Source organism: Doryrhamphus excisus, chromosome 12, assembly GCF_030265055.1.
Source record: "Doryrhamphus excisus isolate RoL2022-K1 chromosome 12, RoL_Dexc_1.0, whole genome shotgun sequence".
NCBI classification, from domain to species: Eukaryota; Metazoa; Chordata; class Actinopteri; order Syngnathiformes; family Syngnathidae; genus Doryrhamphus; species Doryrhamphus excisus.
Window position 1 is genome coordinate 16,015,046 of NC_080477.1, and position 18,893 is coordinate 16,033,938.

At 40.7% G+C, this 18,893-nt stretch overlaps 1 protein-coding gene across 7 annotated transcripts in view; it reads left to right on the forward strand.

Moving 5' to 3' along the window:
* ush2a (Usher syndrome 2A (autosomal recessive, mild)) overlaps positions 1–18,893 on the forward strand; it is a 154,419-nt gene that overhangs the window by 26,267 nt on the left and 109,259 nt on the right. For all 7 annotated transcript variants that reach the window (XM_058088964.1, XM_058088969.1, XM_058088966.1 and 4 more), the window contains 16 exons: positions 48–178; positions 340–547; positions 4,163–4,446; positions 4,760–4,985; positions 5,069–5,203; positions 5,283–5,463; positions 6,287–6,450; positions 6,590–6,748; positions 6,837–7,065; positions 7,163–7,286; positions 7,363–7,510; positions 11,052–11,333; positions 12,496–12,671; positions 12,956–13,103; positions 18,027–18,133; positions 18,483–18,606. In XM_058088964.1, coding sequence (XP_057944947.1) covers positions 48–178; positions 340–547; positions 4,163–4,446; positions 4,760–4,985; positions 5,069–5,203; positions 5,283–5,463; positions 6,287–6,450; positions 6,590–6,748; positions 6,837–7,065; positions 7,163–7,286; positions 7,363–7,510; positions 11,052–11,333; positions 12,496–12,671; positions 12,956–13,103; positions 18,027–18,133; positions 18,483–18,606 — 2,826 coding nt within the window. The remainder of the gene's footprint in view (positions 1–47; positions 179–339; positions 548–4,162; positions 4,447–4,759; positions 4,986–5,068; positions 5,204–5,282; positions 5,464–6,286; positions 6,451–6,589; positions 6,749–6,836; positions 7,066–7,162; positions 7,287–7,362; positions 7,511–11,051; positions 11,334–12,495; positions 12,672–12,955; positions 13,104–18,026; positions 18,134–18,482; positions 18,607–18,893) is intronic.

Consider the following 18,893-nt stretch of genomic DNA (forward strand, 5'->3'; position numbering starts at 1 on the left):
GATTTCTGGCTCTGCATTTTTAACCATTTTTCCCCTCTCTTGATTAGGTAGGAACTGCGAGCTGTGCATAAGAGGGTTTTTCAGGTTGGAGCATTCTGATCCTGCTTCAGCTTATGTGTGCCAGCCTTGTGACTGTCACACTGCTGGAACTGTCAATGGCAGCACTGACTGTTTTCAGGTAACACCTTTATTTGACAAGTGAGACCATGTCATTTTCGTGGGAAATATCATTTAGAAATTCAAATGAACAATATTTACATTTACATGTGATATTTCAATATTGAAATTTCCCCCCTCTTTGGGCCTTGCTGCCAACATTCCTGCGCTTCACACCTCCAGGTTGGAGGCCAATGCCAGTGCAAGGCTGCTGTAAGAGGGCGCCGTTGTGCAGACTGTTCACCTGGCTGGCACAGCCTTCAAGCCTCCAATGCAGAGGGCTGCCTCCGCTGTAACTGCAGTGATTTGGGCATTGTTAACTCCTCTGCAGGAAGTGGTCCAAGCTGCAATCAGCACTCCGGACAGTGCCAGTGTAAAGCCCACGTGACAGGTAAGGAATTCTTCTGTATTCCAAAAAAATCTCCCCCATAAGAAATATTGCAAATAATAATTTTTTAAATGTCACCATCATAAGCTTTTATTAACTACAGAGTCAAACATTTTATAATTCTTAAATGGCATACAAGTCTAAAATTAAGCATATATGTAAAAAAGCAAATATTAAAACAATAAATTACATAGAGAGTAATTACTGCTTATACTGTACGTACTGCTCACTTTGCTGTTTGTGTTAAAGGGGACCTATTATGCTCATTTTCAGACACTTTGTATTGAATTGTGGACCCCTATAGAGCAGTGACACACAATAACCAGCAGAGAAAACTTTCTAAATCTTCCAGAATCTGCACCTATTCCAGATGTATTTCTTTGTATTTGTACTTCCCAATAACTTGTTAATCTGGCTTACATCCACGGCCATATAAGGAAATCCGCTCCTCTGTGACATCACAAGGGGGAGTTTTACCACGCCTTTTGAAACTCAGCGTTCAAAGCCATCCCAAACGTCTTTCAGGGCTCACTTCCAAATGCACAAACCTAATTATCTGAAACTTTGGCATCGTTTAACAACACGAGAATATAACATTTATAGGTCAGAAAAGTGGAAAAAGCATAGTAGGTCCCCTTTATGTTCTTCACACCTTCAGACGTGTATTTTAACAGAACATTTTCTCACAGTTTTTTTGTATAATTACCAAGTAATGAAATGTCAATACATCAACTCAACCACGCATTGCTGAAAGTAGATAAAATGTGTGCGCTCTCAAAATAGGCATCTGCATACACCCCTTTCATAAACACATGCATCCATACCCCAAAGTGTTATGCCAGCCAAAATAAACAGGCTTTTCTGCTGGCGGTGCTTCCAGCCGTTGTGCGTCTCTTTGTGATAAATGGTTTCACTCGCTCCCCTGTGTGTCTTTGAAGAGCGAGCTCGTATGAAATGCAAAACCAGCCAACGCTCCTCAACTCAACGCATCGTGGTTATTGCTAAGCCTTGCTATCAAGGGCCCCTCGTTTGTGTGTGTGTGTGTGTGTGTGTGTGTGTGTGCACGTGCGTGTGCAGACGTGTTAATGTGTGTAATGTCCGTTAAAGTATATGTGAAAGGGACGGCCTGTGTGTATGTGTATCCAAGAGTTTCTTGTGCGCGTGCCTGTGTGTGTGTGTGTGTGTGTGTATTCCATGATGGACTAAGCTGCCATTTAATTCTCTAATTCATTGCCAAGTTGATTAAAACAAACTGCTGCTGCCCCTTGTATTTCTCTCCCCCTCTCCCTCTTACAAGACCTCGCCTTTGCTTTCTTCTGTCCTTGTTTGTTTGCTCGCTCCCACAGGTATTTTTCCGAAATGAGATTTGATTATGGCAATTTATTACCGCCAAGCTGATACTTTGAGCAGAGCGATGGCAGGCACGCTTCAGAGGGAGGCCACTGGAATGTGTGCACATGGGCATGCACGCAAACGCACACACACACACACACACACACACACTTGGAGCGAGGTGCCAGGGTGCAGAGTGTACATAATAGTGTTTGAAATGGTGATGCATGAGCCTGTTAACCAGCTGGCTACTGATAAAAGGGCTGGGTCATGTCATGTAAGCACACACACACATTTTCACACAAAACTCAAAATGATTTCCTTTATTTCCCGATCTTCTTTTATATGATTTACTTACAGTGTACTCCACCATCTTTGTCCTTTCACTTTTATGTTTATTTGCCCCCTTTGGAAAAATGCCTCAAAAAGCAAAAACAGGTTCCATTGATTCCAACCTAATGGCTTGATGATGTAAGTTTATATCGTCTTTAATTCTGTAATTATAATGTAATTTGTACAATAGGTACAGTAGGTACAGTACTATATATCACAATAAATTCCTCTACATTACCACACATACCCGTTGTCGCAAATGTTTACCGTGCCTGCCCTACTCTGAAATATGATCTATGGAGAGAAATACTCATATCTATAAATTCATTAAAGTGGCAGCGCTGGGGGTAATGCCAAGTGTCTGCCACACACTTAGCAGAACAGGACACACGCACACACACGCACGCTGCTCTGTGCAATAGCACCAACTTACGCTCACACATTCATACCCGCCACATATGAACACGGGCTCCTTCATAAACGGCTGTGGGGACTGTGTTGCCCCCAGGCATCCATTTAGGGACAGATTGCCTGTCATGGAATACGTATGGCATATTCAAATGAGTCCTGCTCACTCACTGACACATATAACACCCTAACTAGCCCAGTAGTACTGCTACACTATAACCTCCGGTATGAGCTGTCGATACAATTTGAATGTCTTAAGGACGCAAAGATAAAGGTGTGTTCAACTATACATGTTATATCGTTTACGGTGTATGTATTACAGGTTGCCAATTTTCACTGTCCAATGGAAAGCATGTATCGTCAAATCCATTTGATTGAATATTCTGCTTTTTGAATATTCTCTTTTGATATCCAATTACAGTCATATGTGTACATGGAATTCTTGCAATAATTGCATTGTGGTATTACAGTATTTTCACATGATTGTAAATTACACGTGTGCCGCCCCCTATGGGTTGTACTCAAAATGCTTTGGAAGACAGACTACTCTAGAACTAACTAGATTTTCAATGTTTATAGTCTTTCAGGGCTCCAGACTGCAACTAAATGGTTCCATTTTGTGACTAAAATATGAGACATCGCAAGTAAAGTTTTCATCTACAGTGACAATGAGAGGAAATGTGAAAGGAAACTACCTTGCAAGTCGATTTCAGTGTGCACCCCTAAATTTTAGGATTTAAATTAAATGTATAAAGTTTTAAGTTATGGACCACTGTGCTCCTATTAAAAAAAATAGTTATTGCAGTCATTTGTCATTAGACAAATGCTCAATGACATATAGGTAATCAGTTGCTAAGTCCCGCCTGTCCCCCTGCAAAGACATTTGACTTGATGAAGGACATGTTCACCAACCAATCTTGCTCAAATGGTATAGAAGCATGCTTGTCCGTCAAATTTCATAGTGACTCCTAAACACCCGAGTACGTTGAACTGTGTGACAAAGTAGAAATCACTCTGATTTATGTGGTCAAACTTTGAACGACAATGCAACCATGTGAAGTATTTAGTGCACTTAATTCGAAGAGAATACCACTTTAATGACTTCCAAAATATTTTTATTATAAAGACAGATGCAATATTGCCTCTTGCGACATCAAAAGGATTGCCCCTCTTTTTGTTGGTAGTCATTGGTAATTGAGAATATTTTTAGGTTCTTCCATCCGTCTCTGTGTTCCTCCTCCATTACCTTGCCTCCCCCCTCCTACCTTCCGTTCTATAGTTACTTAATTTATTTATTTTCCTGCTCAGTGAAATTAAGTGTTTGGCCTTAGGTGAGTGATCCATCATATGTAGAGGGCCTGGCCCTAATGATGGCAGTTTTATACACTCAACCACCATTTCTCTTGCTCTCATACACACAAGGAGTTCAAAACAGAGAGCCCCTTGACACTCTTTTCCCTACTTAGAATATATAATAATGTACATTTCCTCACATTTAGCCCTGTTATGTATCACATTGCTTTTTTTCTTCTTCTCTCCTCACAGGTCTGTCTTGCGATCGTTGTGAATTCGGTTATTGGAATCTGTCCCACCCAGACGGCTGCATCCCCTGCGACTGCGACCCCGTGGGATCAGTCAGCCCATTCTGTGAGCCTGAGGGGGGGCAGTGTGAGTGTAAGGCTGGAGTTGGGGGCCAGCGCTGTGATTCCTGTGGCCGGGGTTTGTCTGGTTTAAGGCTGGATGGAACTTGCACCCCCTGCAATTGCTCAAAAGAGGGGACTGTACCCGAGACAGACTGCAATCGTCACACGGGCCAATGTGTGTGCAAGGCAAGTTAACACGATTGTTATTAAGGATGTTCATATTCAAACATTGTGAACTGAAGTGAAGTTTCATCTTGAGAAATCATGAAATACGAGACACAAAATGCTTTTGCTTACAGCTGGATTTATTAGGTCTCAGTTGGTATTTAATCAGCCACAACATGACAAACGGCTTGAAAGAGCTTCACAGTCAGCAGGATAGCAGATAAGACAATAAACAGGCTTATCCTTGTGTTATGGGTGCCACAGTTTGACACGTCGCTACCATGTTTGCATTGGATTCCATCTTTCTTCTTGGTTCTCTTCTTTTATTCTTTAGGAACATGTGGAAGGCCGTCTCTGTGACACTTGTCGTCGCGGTTACCACACTTTGGAGCTCAGAAACTCCCTAGGCTGTCTGCCGTGCGTGTGTGACATCAGCGGCACTGTGCCGGATGGTGTATGCGATAAGTGGACAGGACAGTGCCCATGCAGACATGGAGTCCAGGGGGTGCGGTGCACCAACTGTGCCCCCAACTACTATAACGCAACTTCAGATGCCCAAAGTAAGAAAAATGGATCTGCTTCCAGAATTGAATAATTACCTTTTTTCCATTTAACAGTATGCTGTTGTGTTCTATATCAAAAGGAGCATTCGATGGCTGTGTTCCATGTACATGTGACCCAAGAGGAACAGTGGCTGGGTCAGTGTGTGACAGCACTACAGGTCAATGTGTGTGTACACCAGCACGCTTCAGAAAAGACTGTACCACATGCCGGCCTGGTGGGTGTGTTTGGGATAAAATGGCTTCAGCTGTATGTTTGATTTAAACCATTCTTAATTGTTTTATGTCTCTTTTCAGGTTTTTACCTTTCTGCAGATCTGAGAATATGTGTGGAGTGTGACTGCCATCCCATGGGGGCCATGCAGCGTAAGTGTGAAAGCCAGACTGGCCAGTGTGTGTGTGCCCATCCTTCGGTGGGAGGACGAAGATGCAACCACTGTCGGGAAACCTTTTTTGGATTCAACCCTGGCTTGGGCAGGTAGATTAAAAAACACATTCTTATTTGGGGTTTTGACTGATTGCTGATATGCTAAAAACATGCAATATAGTGTTCTCTCTGATGGTGGGCTGTTTATACGCGAGTGTGAACAAACCACTTTCAACTAGCAAATTTGTATGTGTATATGAGTGACAAAGTGTGAGGTAGTTGGCCCAGTGATGGCCCACTGCCTTCCCCAGTGAGACTAACACCACGCTGGTGACCTAGACACGTATTATATACTGTCAGTTGCACATGCACACAGTTTTTATGAAACCACTTTCACAGCTACAGGATGTGGTTAAAGTAAAGACCCAACACTTTTCAGTCACTTTCAGTACATACATAGCTGGTTTATCAAATACACAGTGGCATGATTTCTTTCCTCTTTTGCATGTTTGTCACTTAAATGTTTCACATCATCAAACACATTTAAATATCATTTTTAAAACATTTTTAAATTCCAAACCTCCATGGCCTTGTGTGTGATTGAAAGTGATTGCCCTTGCCCCTTAAACCTAATAACTGGTTGGGTCACCTCTTAGAAGCAACAACTGCAATCAAGTGGCTGCAATAACTTGCAATGAGTTTCTGCAGAGGAATTTTGGCACATTCATCTATGCAGAATTTTTATAAATCAGCCACATGAACCGAGCATGAATTGCCTTTTTAAGGTCATACCACAGCTTCTCAATAGGATTCAGGTCAGGACCTTCGCTAGACCACTCCAATAGTAATGTAATAATATTTATGCGTTGACCCCCCCTTCCCTCCCTAAGTTTTATGGCCATTGTTTTCACCCTTCTCCCCATTGCTTGTTCAGATGCCAACCATGTGCATGTGACCCGGCGGGCAGTGTCAGTGGTTCTTGTAACCCAGACTCAGGAGTGTGTGAGTGTAAGCTGCTGGTTACTGGGGATAAATGTGATGCATGTCAACATGGAGCAAGCCATTTGCATACAGAGAATATCTATGGCTGCAGTAAAGGTTTGCTTTCTATAACACACACACACATACACTGTACATACACACACACACACACAGATTTCAGACTCAGTTTGTCACATTCACTGGTTGTTCTCTTGTCTATTAAATTTGATCCCATGCTCTTTTTGTGTCCTTGCAGCTCCCTCTCAACAACCTGCCCCAGTAGCTTTGGCGCTCAGCTATTCTTCCATTAATCTGACTTGGCATCAGCCTGACTCCCCAAACTCAAACATACTCAACTACACTCTCATCAGGAATGGACAACCTGTGCACAGCATCCAGCGTAGCTATCCTTTCAGTAAGTCTACAAAGACCGGTCTTTTTTTTTTTTTACTCTTGTCAAGATGAGTATTCTTGCTAATTTCTCTTGCTGTCTTTCTTTTTAGGGCCTGAATTATTCAAAGATATCCATCTGTCTCCATACACAAACTATTCTTACTGGCTGATTACAACTAATGTCGCTGGTGTGACAACTAGTGCAACTGCTTCCTGCCAAACTTTAGCCGCACCACCTGAACAGGGCCAGCTACAGTTAAGTCTCGTTGGGCAACCTGGTCCAACCACCGCCAGCTTCAACTGGAGTGTACCATCTAATGATACAGGGCCAGTGGAGAGGTAAGGAGGCATATTAACTTCTTCTGAGTTTCTGTGGGGGAACTTCATGAAAGTGTGTCATGAAATACGAAGCGAACGTTGTTTTTGTCTCCCACAGGTTTGTGTTGTCCTCCACAGAATCTTCTAGTGAAGCAGAGTCTGTCATCCACTACACAGGTTTATCTACTGAGGCAGTGGCAAGTGGCCTGAAGGCCTTCACCCAATACACTGTCACACTGCAGGTAGGCCAGAGAACGGCTGTTAAAAATATATATCGCAGTTTAGCACAAAATGAAATGTTTCTTCCTCTCTTAAAAGGCATGCTCATCTGGAGGCTGCACCTCCACTTTACCTTTGTCACTGCTGACAGCTGCTACCCCCCCACAAAACCAATCCCCTCCCAAGGTCACCGCCACTGGACCCCACACCCTGTTTGCGTCATGGGAGCCTCCCGCTCAGCCAAACGGTGGGTCATTTTGCGCTAAACTACACAACTATAAAGTTTCACGACTGCCACTTGTACAGTTGTGATGCTATCTCTGTGATGAAGTCTGTCCATAAACACACAGGCACATTTTAAGTACTTCATCATTAAGGTAGGGACTAGGGATGGACATAATCAATCATTTGAAATAATAAGTATCTCACAAAAATGAATTCACCCCTCACATTTCAGCAACCATTTTTATTATAGTGCATCTTCTCAAAGGACAAAACTATAGAAATGAAACCAGTGTAGAACTAGTATAGCATAGATTCACTATCCACTGACAGTACCTTAACACACAGCCGTTATTGTTTAAATAACACTTGAGTTGCTAGGTAATTGTCTTGCCTACACGCAAGCACAATGCTGGCATCGCTGTGGTCTGGGGCTGCACGAGTGCTGCCGACATGGGGGAGCTGCGGTTAATTGAGCAAAGTATGAATTCCAACATGTACTGTGACAATCTGAAGCAGAGCATGGCCGCTAACTTTATTGAGGTACTGTTCATCTACCATTCACATCAAAAAGGTTATATTGCATAGTTGCTTTGAAGCAATGAGGGCATTATGAATTTCATTCACTTCAATTAATATCACTTCATCAATTAATCGAATTCGGCGCTCATAGCTGTGTAGCCTGCGTTCCAACCACTCGTCCACTGTGCAGCCAGGACCATTTTTAACAAGAACAAATTTTTTTTTTAATTGAAATATTGCTTTACCATATAAACCCACTACAGAATAGCAACAAATATGGCACGCATCTTGTAGTGAGTCCAAATTTGCTCTTAATGTATTTGTATCACAATATGTCCCTCCTTGTTAGCATAGCTAGCCAAACAAAATGGCAACCACAACTAGAAGTCAGCTATGTTATGTCATCAATCTATGATGTCATCAGTGGTTGTAATTGTAAATGAATATAAACTACAAATGAAAGGGATAAACGAACATTTAAGGTTACTTTTACATTCATTGAAGATGTGACTGTTCCCAAAGACACGATGTGGCAGCAAGATCCACCACCTCCTTTCTGTTGTCAGCCACGTCAAAAATCATGTCTTGAATGAAGGTAAAAGTAACCTGAAGTATTCATTTATCCCTTTCATTCATCATTTAAACGGAGTAAATTGATATACAATATTTCTTATGGACAAAATAGATTTGGTTAATGTACATTTTGGTGAGAGTAGGACAAATTAATGATGCTAACCAAGGTTCCACTATATCTATCTTGGCATATTGCAGGCTACCCACCACACACTGAAGCAAACCTGTCTAATAGCATGACGTGCAGTTTTATGTCAGTCAAGAATTGTTACGTACTACATGAAGCACCCTCCTTTCACAGCCACACACACAGAAGTGGAAGTGCCTTTGCTAAATCCAAAAGGCTTTGTAATGGCTCTAAGGCTCAAGTCAGGTTTCTCACACCGTTTGTGCCTGTGTGTTTAGGGCCCTATAAATTCCGTTTTATTTTTTCCCAAATTCCGTTTTATTTTTTCCCAAATTCCGTTTTTTCCGTTTTAATTTTTTGGAATTCCATTTTTGTTTTACCTTTTACTCATTTTACCACAAAAGAGTGCGTTTTAATAATGTTTATGAATAAAATGCACACTAATTAATTAGAAATGAACTTACATTCATTGAGGCGACACAATATTGCACTTTTCCTCAATACTTTACTACTGCATCATGTAACACAACATTGCACTAGGTACTTCAAATAACATATTAAAAAATATCAAAGTGCTCAACCAGCCTTTTCTCTTCAAGCGAAAATATACTTTACTTTATACAAAACACAGTCAATTTTTTAACATAGAACATATTAAAACAATCTTTTCCACAGTACATAAAGTGCATCAAAACAAGGCAAAATCCTCGACGAAGTCTTTTCTTAAGTCCGCTGACTTGAACGAGGCAGTAACGCATGTCTGTCCGGGCTCCCTGCTAGCGTTAGCGCTATGCGTTTCTTTTTTTTTTTAGATGACTTTTGGATAACAAGTGGTCATCACATGTGTTTTTTCGCTTCCAGTCAACTGAGTGTTGACAGAAAGTACAAAATAACATGTCACCAGATACATAGAAGTCACCTGGGTACTGCTCGGCTCTGTATTTCGGCGTTAGCGTGGTATTGCGCAACTTCTTCGCAGACGGGGGGAGTGCCATGTTTGAAAAAGGGCGGTAGGCAGGTATTGTGTCACATTGATTACCGACCTCCGGGAACGATTCCCCAGGTTTATGTTCCTCTTTCTCATGAAAACAGCATTTCCGCGATATTCCGCATTCAAAATAATTTCCGTTTTTATTGTCCAATTCCGCGATTCCGTCCGCGATTCCGTGAACGCGGAATTTATAGGGCCCTATGTGTTTTCTGCCAAAATGTTAATCTCTGTCATATAGCACATTAAGTAACATGGACTCTCCTCGCCTCCCTGCCTTCATTGTAGCTGTCATCAGCTCAGCTTTTAAAGACAGAAAAGTCATCTGCTTACCCTTTAGAGAGCAAAGATGAACTTAGTACCAGACGCAACTGTGCCAATTATTATCCATCACTTTCCCTCTATTGTGGCCTTTGACTATCCTTAAAAACACATCAGCATTTGTTTAAAAAAGTCTAGGTAAATGCAATGAGTATCAAGTAGGACTTCATAATAAAATTTGTCCTTTTATTCTTTTTAATAAGTATGCTGAATTGGCAATAGAGCAAGGGAAATTTTGTGGTCCATTCAGAAAATGTAATCTAAATATACACTATTTGGAAAGAGTGGTTGGACTAATGAGTATTATTACCCCGGGAGTCATTATCTAGCAGCTTGGTCGTGTGTCAGTGAGTGCAGTGGGTGTTAGACGTAGCAGCATACAGCCCTGGCCAAAAGGGAAAAATGCATTCTGTCAGGGATGGTTAAGTATTCAGCAATAAAGTGTCTAGACAGGTTCAGGGTGCGCTGCAGTTATCCACAGGCTGCTTTTGAAGAGAAATAAAGTTCACGTTCATGCAACGTTACTCCCAACATGCTCCCCACCTACTTCACATCTGGCCTGGATTGTTAAAGACTTGTTACAGCTTCAAGCCAGGTCTGACATCAGTATAGGTTCCAACTGGTCACAGCACACGGCAGCACCTGAATCTTTAGGACGTGAACATTTGATATACATATACCAATTATAGGATACATAACTTCATTGTTATGGGTTATGCTTCTACTGCCATACAACAAAACTAAGCATTATCTTTATTTATACAGTATTTTCATGTATACTTAATGCTTAGATTGTGGTAATAAAGTTGTGTGTGAGTTTTACTAACAATTGGAGGATGTCCAGTTGGATAGATTGCGGTCATTTATGACCATGCATTTGTATTTGGATGCAGGTGTCAGTATTGTGCATGTATCGGTAGGTTCCTTGAGGACATGAAGAAACCAGAAAGTATTCCTGTGACTATAGTCACAGCTACTACACGATGTGTCACTTTTAATATACTACACATAACTTTTTAACTGCTTTTCCTGCAGGAGTTATCACAAGGTATGAGGTCTTTTTACGGGGTCCGGTGGAATCACGAAACCTGTCAAGTCTGTCTGGAGAAAAAAGAGTCTTTGTCAGCACGGGGTGGTTTGATCCAAGCATCCCCTCGCAAGCAAAGCTCAACAATAGCGTCAGAGCCTCCCCCCCTGAGAGCAGCACTATTGTGGCAAGTCTGCAGGCCTTCTCCAGCTATCAGATGAGAGTCGTTAGTGTCAATATGGCAGGGAGTGTCTCATCAGGTTGGACTACCGCACGAACAATGGAAGGAGGTTTGTACAGCTTATCCTTAACCCTGTGCATCTTTCTTTATCATTCCAAAAACATGCATGTTAGGTTACAATGTGACAAGAAGAATCTAGTTGCCTCTATTCAACTTTGACAGATTATCATGACCTGGATGACTGAGACAGCACAGACAAATAAAACCTTTTTGCCCTTTTTAGCCCTATTTTATGCTTTTAGTTTTTAGCTTTTAACTCCAGTATTTTCTCAGGGGGGGTCCTCCACACTGGGGGCTGTGTCGGGTCTGCTGAGGGGGTGCCATCCTTCGGTCCCTTCGACCCGGACGGCTGGGGGTTCATCCCTTTAATGTGGGGGTCCGCCCGTCTGTCGGAGTCGGGGGGGCTGGGTGCGGGTCCCCTGATGGCACGACCTGCGGCTCCTCCCAGTGTGGACGGCCCCAAAGGTGCCGTTTCCTTGATCCTCAATGCCATGCCATGTCTCCTTCCTGTGTGTGATTTTGTGTGTGTGTGTGTGTCTAGTATGGAGGGTGGGAGGGAGGGGCTTTCTTAGTAATTGTTTTTCATTTTAATTGTGGTAATTGTTTTTAATTCTGTAAAGCACTTTCTGTTGCATGTCTTTGCAGGAAAAGTGCTATAAAAATAAAGTTGATTTGATATTTTGATTTGATATTATGACTTTTTTTAAACTTAGTGTAGTGTGTTATCATCTATCTTCCAGTAATTATGTCATACAACATTTTGAATCCAACAAACCTGTAATAAAATGAAACATTTCTGAAAAATGTCCTACCTTTTGACAATGGAATAAAATGTGATTTTTATTTAAAAGTAACACAACAGACTGTTAGACATAATGTGAGCAGGAACGAGGGGAAATGAGGGAGGAAATGAAGTACGTGTGTGTGCTTTCTTAGAGGGGACTCATTAAGGTATTTGAATTTCAAAGAGATGATATGGCTCATTAAGACTAAGCGATTGCCCCCAACATCACTCTAAGCTATGTGTCTGGGTAATAAGCATAGGATAACATCATTTAAAATGTGTGAGTGTGTGTCATTGATTATGTGCAGACATGTGTATACATGCTGTGCTAGAAAACATAACAGTCATAGTCTATTTTACACCCAGATGCCATCAGTGGTACAGTCCAATATGTTTTTATCTAATCTGTTTCCTTTTTTTTTTTAAGTTCCAGAGTTAATGCCTCCTCCAGAAGTGTCTGCCCTGACTTCCACCAGCCTTCAGGTCACTTGGTGTACTACTGAACGTGACGGGGTCATTGCCAGAGGGCAGGTCACTGAATTTCGTGTCAATTTGCTGACTGAACAAACCAACAACACCTATGCTCCTCCTGTCTTCAGTCAGGTTAGTGTCCATCCATCCCTTTTTTATGTTGTTTATGCTCATTATGGTCGCAGGTACATCGAGCCTGTCCCAAATGTCTTCGGGCGAGAGGCGGGGTACACCCTGGACTGGTCACCAGCCAATCACAGGGCACATATAGACAAACAACCATGCATAGTCACATTCATTAACCTAACATGTTTTTGGAATGTGGGAGGAAACCGGAGTGTTAGTGTTAAATGTTATCATTATAAAAGAAACACACAGTTCATGTGACTCATATTATTTTAATATCTCTTTCTTAGATTCTGCAGCATTTTGGACCCTCTGACCAACCTGTTTATATAGTGAAAGGGTTGAAGCCTTACCACCTGTACAACTTCACTGTGACACTCTGCACAAAGAATGGCTGCATTACAAGTTTAAAAAGCTCGGGTCGGACTCTATCTGCAGGTAATACCAACATTTTTATTTGGTTGATGTTTTCATTTTAAAAAGTTAGATTATGTGGACAAACACTTAATAATTACAACTACCAGTGAAAATGGAAGAAATTGTGATGTGTCACTTTCCAAATCTATCCATCCGTTTCTACTCACATCTCATCATTTTTGGATGATTTTCCCTGTACTACACATACGGTATATATGTTGTATAAACACTGTGCCTGTACATGTATACAGTATATTAACTAGGGATGTCACGAGACACCCACAACTCATGAGACGAGACGATGCACAGGGTCCACAAGATGAGGTTTTGACATTAATTTTAAGAAAAGTACTATGAAAAAATATGACAGGACAAACAATCGTTTCATTTAACCGAGTCACAAAACCACAAAGGTGCATTTTAGAATGTTTATTCTCCCACAAATTGATGCTAAATGATATTATGGTTGTCATTGTTAGGATATATAAATAAATATAATAATAATAATTCAAATAATCATAATAAATAATAATAATGCAATATATTTTTTAAATATATAATCTTTCACTATTGTAAAGTCAAGCAATTGACGTTTGCGACATGTATTTTTTCACAAGCAATCTGTATTGTCTGTCAAATGTTGTCTGGCAGTCTGGGTGGTAAACAGTGTACAAACATGCATACAGAATCATTGTTAAAGAGTATTTTTTAAATTAATTGCCATTATGTTCTCTGTGTTTTCTAATAGTCTGTCTTTTTTTTGTATTTGCCTAAAATCCATTTCAGTCTTGTTCAGTTTAGAAAAAAAATAGAACATGACAGCAGAGAAACATGAATCATTCTTCACACTTGATCCTTCTACATACTTTTCCATCTGTTCACTTGAGATTGTATTTTATTCTTACAGCTCTTTTTTTCTTGTTTTGTTTATGGTTTTAGGTGCACATACAATGGGTGGTTGATAGGGAAAAGACAGCTTTTCATCTTTAAATACTTGCTCAGGGATTTCATCTTTTGAACGTAGTCTTAACAGCTACATCTGTCGACATAGCGACTGTTTTCATTGCGTTCGATTCTTAAAAAGTCCTTCTTGTGCTTACGGTGATGAATGATCCCCCATATTGTAATCGGTGGACTTTTTAAATGTATTTTTAATGGCTACATCTGTTGACACAGCCACAATGTTTGTTTTAAGTGATTCCAAAGACTTCTCTTGACTGTAATACAGTACAATACAATATGGCTTATTGTACCCAGTTGACTTTTTGAATGTATTTTTAACAGCCACATCTGTTGCCACCATTGTGTTTCATCCAACGCCAAAGATGTCCCTTGTTTCAACTCTAAGAAATGATAGCAACATATGCCGTTTGGCAAGGTTTTTTATTTAGTTATTTATTTTTTCATCTCACAACAATTTGCATAGCATTTATTTGACGATTTTTCACTTGTTTCTAAGTAGTTTAAAACTGCAATCATCACCAGAAATGCAACATTATATATTTTTTATGTTATGTAAGTATTGAGATGATGCTATTTTTGCTTAAGTTCTAAAAGCAATGCACTGTTGTTGTATGTGTTTGTCGTGCCCGTGTGCTAATGTTTACATTCCATTTTATACACTGAGCATGCTTTTTTTCACACCCTAATATACAACGTCTTCCCTCCATTGTTGTTTTTCAAATGTTATATTTGGTGGGTTCATTTGAACACAGAATTATACATGAATTTGTATTAGTTTAGTGAAATAAGTACAGTATTTGACCCCCTACTATCCAGCTAGAATTCTGTCCCCCACACACCGGTTTACATACCAATGAAGCACACAACTTAGTCCTGTCCCTTCAGCAAGACCACTGTTGGCATGATAATTGGAAGAAGTACAAGATCAGTCAACCGCCATCACTCTATTAGTTGGAATGATTCTGAGAAAAGTGAGCCCAGAATTACAAGGCAGGAGCTTGTAAGGGATCTCAAGGATCCTGGTACCAAAGTCGCCAAGAAAAACTGGTAAGCCACTGTAATAGATTGAGATCCTGCAGTGCCAGAAGGCACATGTACAGACTGGTCTCACGTTTGCCAAAGAACACCTGGATGATTCCAGAAAGGTTTGGGAGAATGAGATGTGGTCAGATAAAACCACAATTGAGCTGTTAGGCATCAACTTGACTCAATATTTTTGTAGGCAGGAAATGCTGGATGTGACCCCATGTTGAACATTCTGCAAAGTTTTAGTTAAGTAAAACAAATTGAAGTGCTTAGCATGTTGGCCACACAGTCAGGAGATTTGGGGTTCAAACCTTCATTGGGTATCTCTGTGGGGGGGTTTACATGTTCTCCCCTTGAGTGCATGGTTTTTCCTCCGACTACTCTGGCTTCCTCCCACATTCCAAAAAACATGCATAGCTATGGTTGTTAGTCTACAGTACAGTGCCCTGTAATTGGCTGGCGACTGGTGCAGACCCCACCCCTCGCCCGAAGTCAGCTGGGATAGGCTTCAGCACACCCGCCACCCGAATGAGGATGATGAAACTGTCTGTAGAAATAGCACAAACCACATTAAGTGGTACGTTAAGTGGTCAGCCCAGTAAGGTGCACTTGAGTATGTTACTGATGTACTAATAAATCTAGCATACATACAAGCGGGCCATTAGAGCACTGCTACCATCTGTTGTAAGTGAGCAGGCAGCATCTGCAAAATCAGCGGAGCTACACCGAAGCACATGACCAAACATTAGTGTGCACGCGGAGAACAGATGCAAACTGTCCATATGTGTTGAAGCATTTGCAATTGTTTCCATGTGTGCGTCTCCCCAGAAAGCTATCGATCACGACGTAAAGTGAGTGGCTAATCAGGGGCTGATGGTGATGTTTTATGTATTCTACATCCATAAAGACTTGTTCTACAAGACACACACACAGGACTTGCACACACACACACACACGAACACACTCACACTAGCACCACTCAACAGAACAGGGACTTTATTGATTTACGCATAATTGGCCTAAGGCCGTTCTTGAGAGGAAAAATATGCATGGCAAGAAATGGCCATGTCAATAAGTTGTGTGCTTGTGTGCGTGCTGTAACTGTACACTTAAGAGCCTGTTAGGACATGTCAGGTGCTGCAAAACCAGAAAACTCCAATGTGCACTTTGGCTCGCGGGAGACGCTATGTGATTTAGCTGCTTCATTACAATCTCGGCAGCTAAAATTAACCTTTCTGCTGGACTGTTAACCTTGTGAGTGTATGGATGTGTGTTTGAGCACACACTGGTAAGTGTAACTGGACGTGCCATTGTATGAAACACACACTTGAGTGAATTAACAAGCACAACACCCGACGGCAGCACATAACCCCTCAGGAAAAGCTCAGGTCTGATTGAAAAGTCACACGGGTGATCAATTAATCACGTTTCAAAGCATATTTTATGTACAGTGTCTTTATGTGTTCTTTTAACATGGAGCTGTTTTTTGGGGTCAGAATTTTCTATAATTAGTTTTCTATAATTTGGAGATGGCGTAAGCCTCAAAATATATAAAAAAGTATATTGTTCTTAAACTTTCCACCTCGTGGTGTAGCTATAGTTTATGATCATGTTTAATCTTGTGATGTCTCCAATACTTAAAAACTGCGACTAATCATTTAAATACTGCGGGAGCTCTCAGTGAGTTTGTCAAACTATTGGAAATCACAGGAGTTCATTAATCAATATAACAATCTGACTCATGGTGTCATATTACAAAGAACGCTAAAATCATCACACAGCAAATTAATACTCAACTAATAATATGGGCTACAAGATGAGTACTAAATACGAGTCATCGGCCAATGGCAGCAATGAGTGCCCAGCAGCCATGCCTGGTGGGCCACCACAGGAAGCTCATAAGTGCCTCTGACGTCACCATATGAACTTTGTCGTAAAAAGTGATCTACTGATCCTACTTAAGTAAATGTTACTAAAGTATCATTATTCAAATGTCCATAACAAAAACAATACACAACATTTACTATGTACGGCTAACATTTTATTTTGTAGACACATAATGCCTGCTATGTCTAAAATAGGATATGTGTATATATGCTGTGCAGTGTGAGCATGCTGCAGTGCAGACAATGTTCTTAATGTCACCATAGCTCAATTTCAATAGACTGGTACGCTATTGATTGGCAGTAATTTATGGTTTGATGTGCCAAGATGAGATGTCGTCCACTCCCCCTTTTAAGAGCTCTATTAGAAGTCGCACTGATGATGGTCGCACGCGTGTCACTGAGAACTAATTTACGCCCACCGAAAACCATTTGGACCATTAGAGGGAGACACACACACACACACACACACACACACCAAGAAACGCAAGAATGGGATGACACTTAATGCACACACATCTGTAAACTATTCCGTCACATGCTATGTTTCCCCTTTTCCATTCTTATTGCACATACTGGATATCATCACTCACCATATCAACCAGTCTTGGCTTGATTTATTTCTAATACATATTGAAGTTATGGTTGCAATAGCACCCAGTGTATTTAATAGGGACATTTCATTTAACTTCAAAAGTGAAAGAAGGAAATTAAATTGACCCTCTGCTAAATGGAAAAAAGTGGTAATAGCCAAGGCTCAATGTCAGGAAATACTGAGTTGTGAGGGGGGGAAAAGTGAATTTTATAAATAACATGAATGAAAACATAATTATTATGACACTAAAACTGCAACATACATAATTCTATATAACTTCAACAGCTACTTCATTTGTTTAATTCACACATTTACACACAAAAAAGACAGTTTTAACTGTATTTATAATGATATATAATGAAAAGATAAGATGACAGACATTTGAGGGGTGTACTGCTTTTTGTGAAGGTACTGTTTTTATTTGCTGATACAGTCTCCTTTTTCTCTGCTGTTTTTTTTTTCATTTATTTGTATCAGCTCCAACAGGATTGTCCTTACCTCGACTGCATCCGGTCAATGACACAACCATTCAGATAGACTGGGATGTCCCGGCTCAATTAAATGGACCACACCCACTGTACCAGGTATGTCAAAGGTTTAAGAGTTTGTTTTTGGTGATGTACAACCCAGTTTGCATCAGTGTTGATCTGGTACATGGCAAGAAGGACGGCGTGTTTGTCCTCTTCCCTTGTATGACGATGTCCCGGGAAGGTCTTGAGGGAATTCCAATCCATCCAGCGCAAACATCCACTTAAAGTCAAGCATGAAGTGTTTCGAATGGTCATCAAAGGTTAAGGTCATAGTGACCTTATGAAACATGCTCCTGTCCATAGCACAATAATTCATGAACTGATTATGACTAGTGTCTATTAAAATTGAAAAAGTTGTATTATAGTTGAAATTTTAATGTCATTCTTCTGTTTTTTTTTTCAGGTGGAGAGGACAGACATCTCTCTTTCTGACCCCCAAGCTTCTTTCATCAGAGGCACGTGGTTCTCTGGGAATAGCCACTACCAGTTTCCAAGTGACACCCTGCCTGTTAACACTGACTTCACCGGTAAGAAAACATATGCATATGTCACACATGTCATCATATATGCTGGCTTTAGTGTTGTTTTGTTTTTTTGTTGATGTTTTTTTGTTAATTACTCTGCATTATCTCCGTCTTCTTGTGACAATCCTTTTAGAATGACTTCTGCAGTCAACTTAAAGGACAATTATCTTTCTGTTTACCAGCATCATTAGAGGGTTGAGCTGCTCAGCCAAACATGTTCTGCTTCATCTGAGAACATCAGCCAGTCTGACGCTCATAATTAATGACTGCTGATACTAATCAGCTAGATT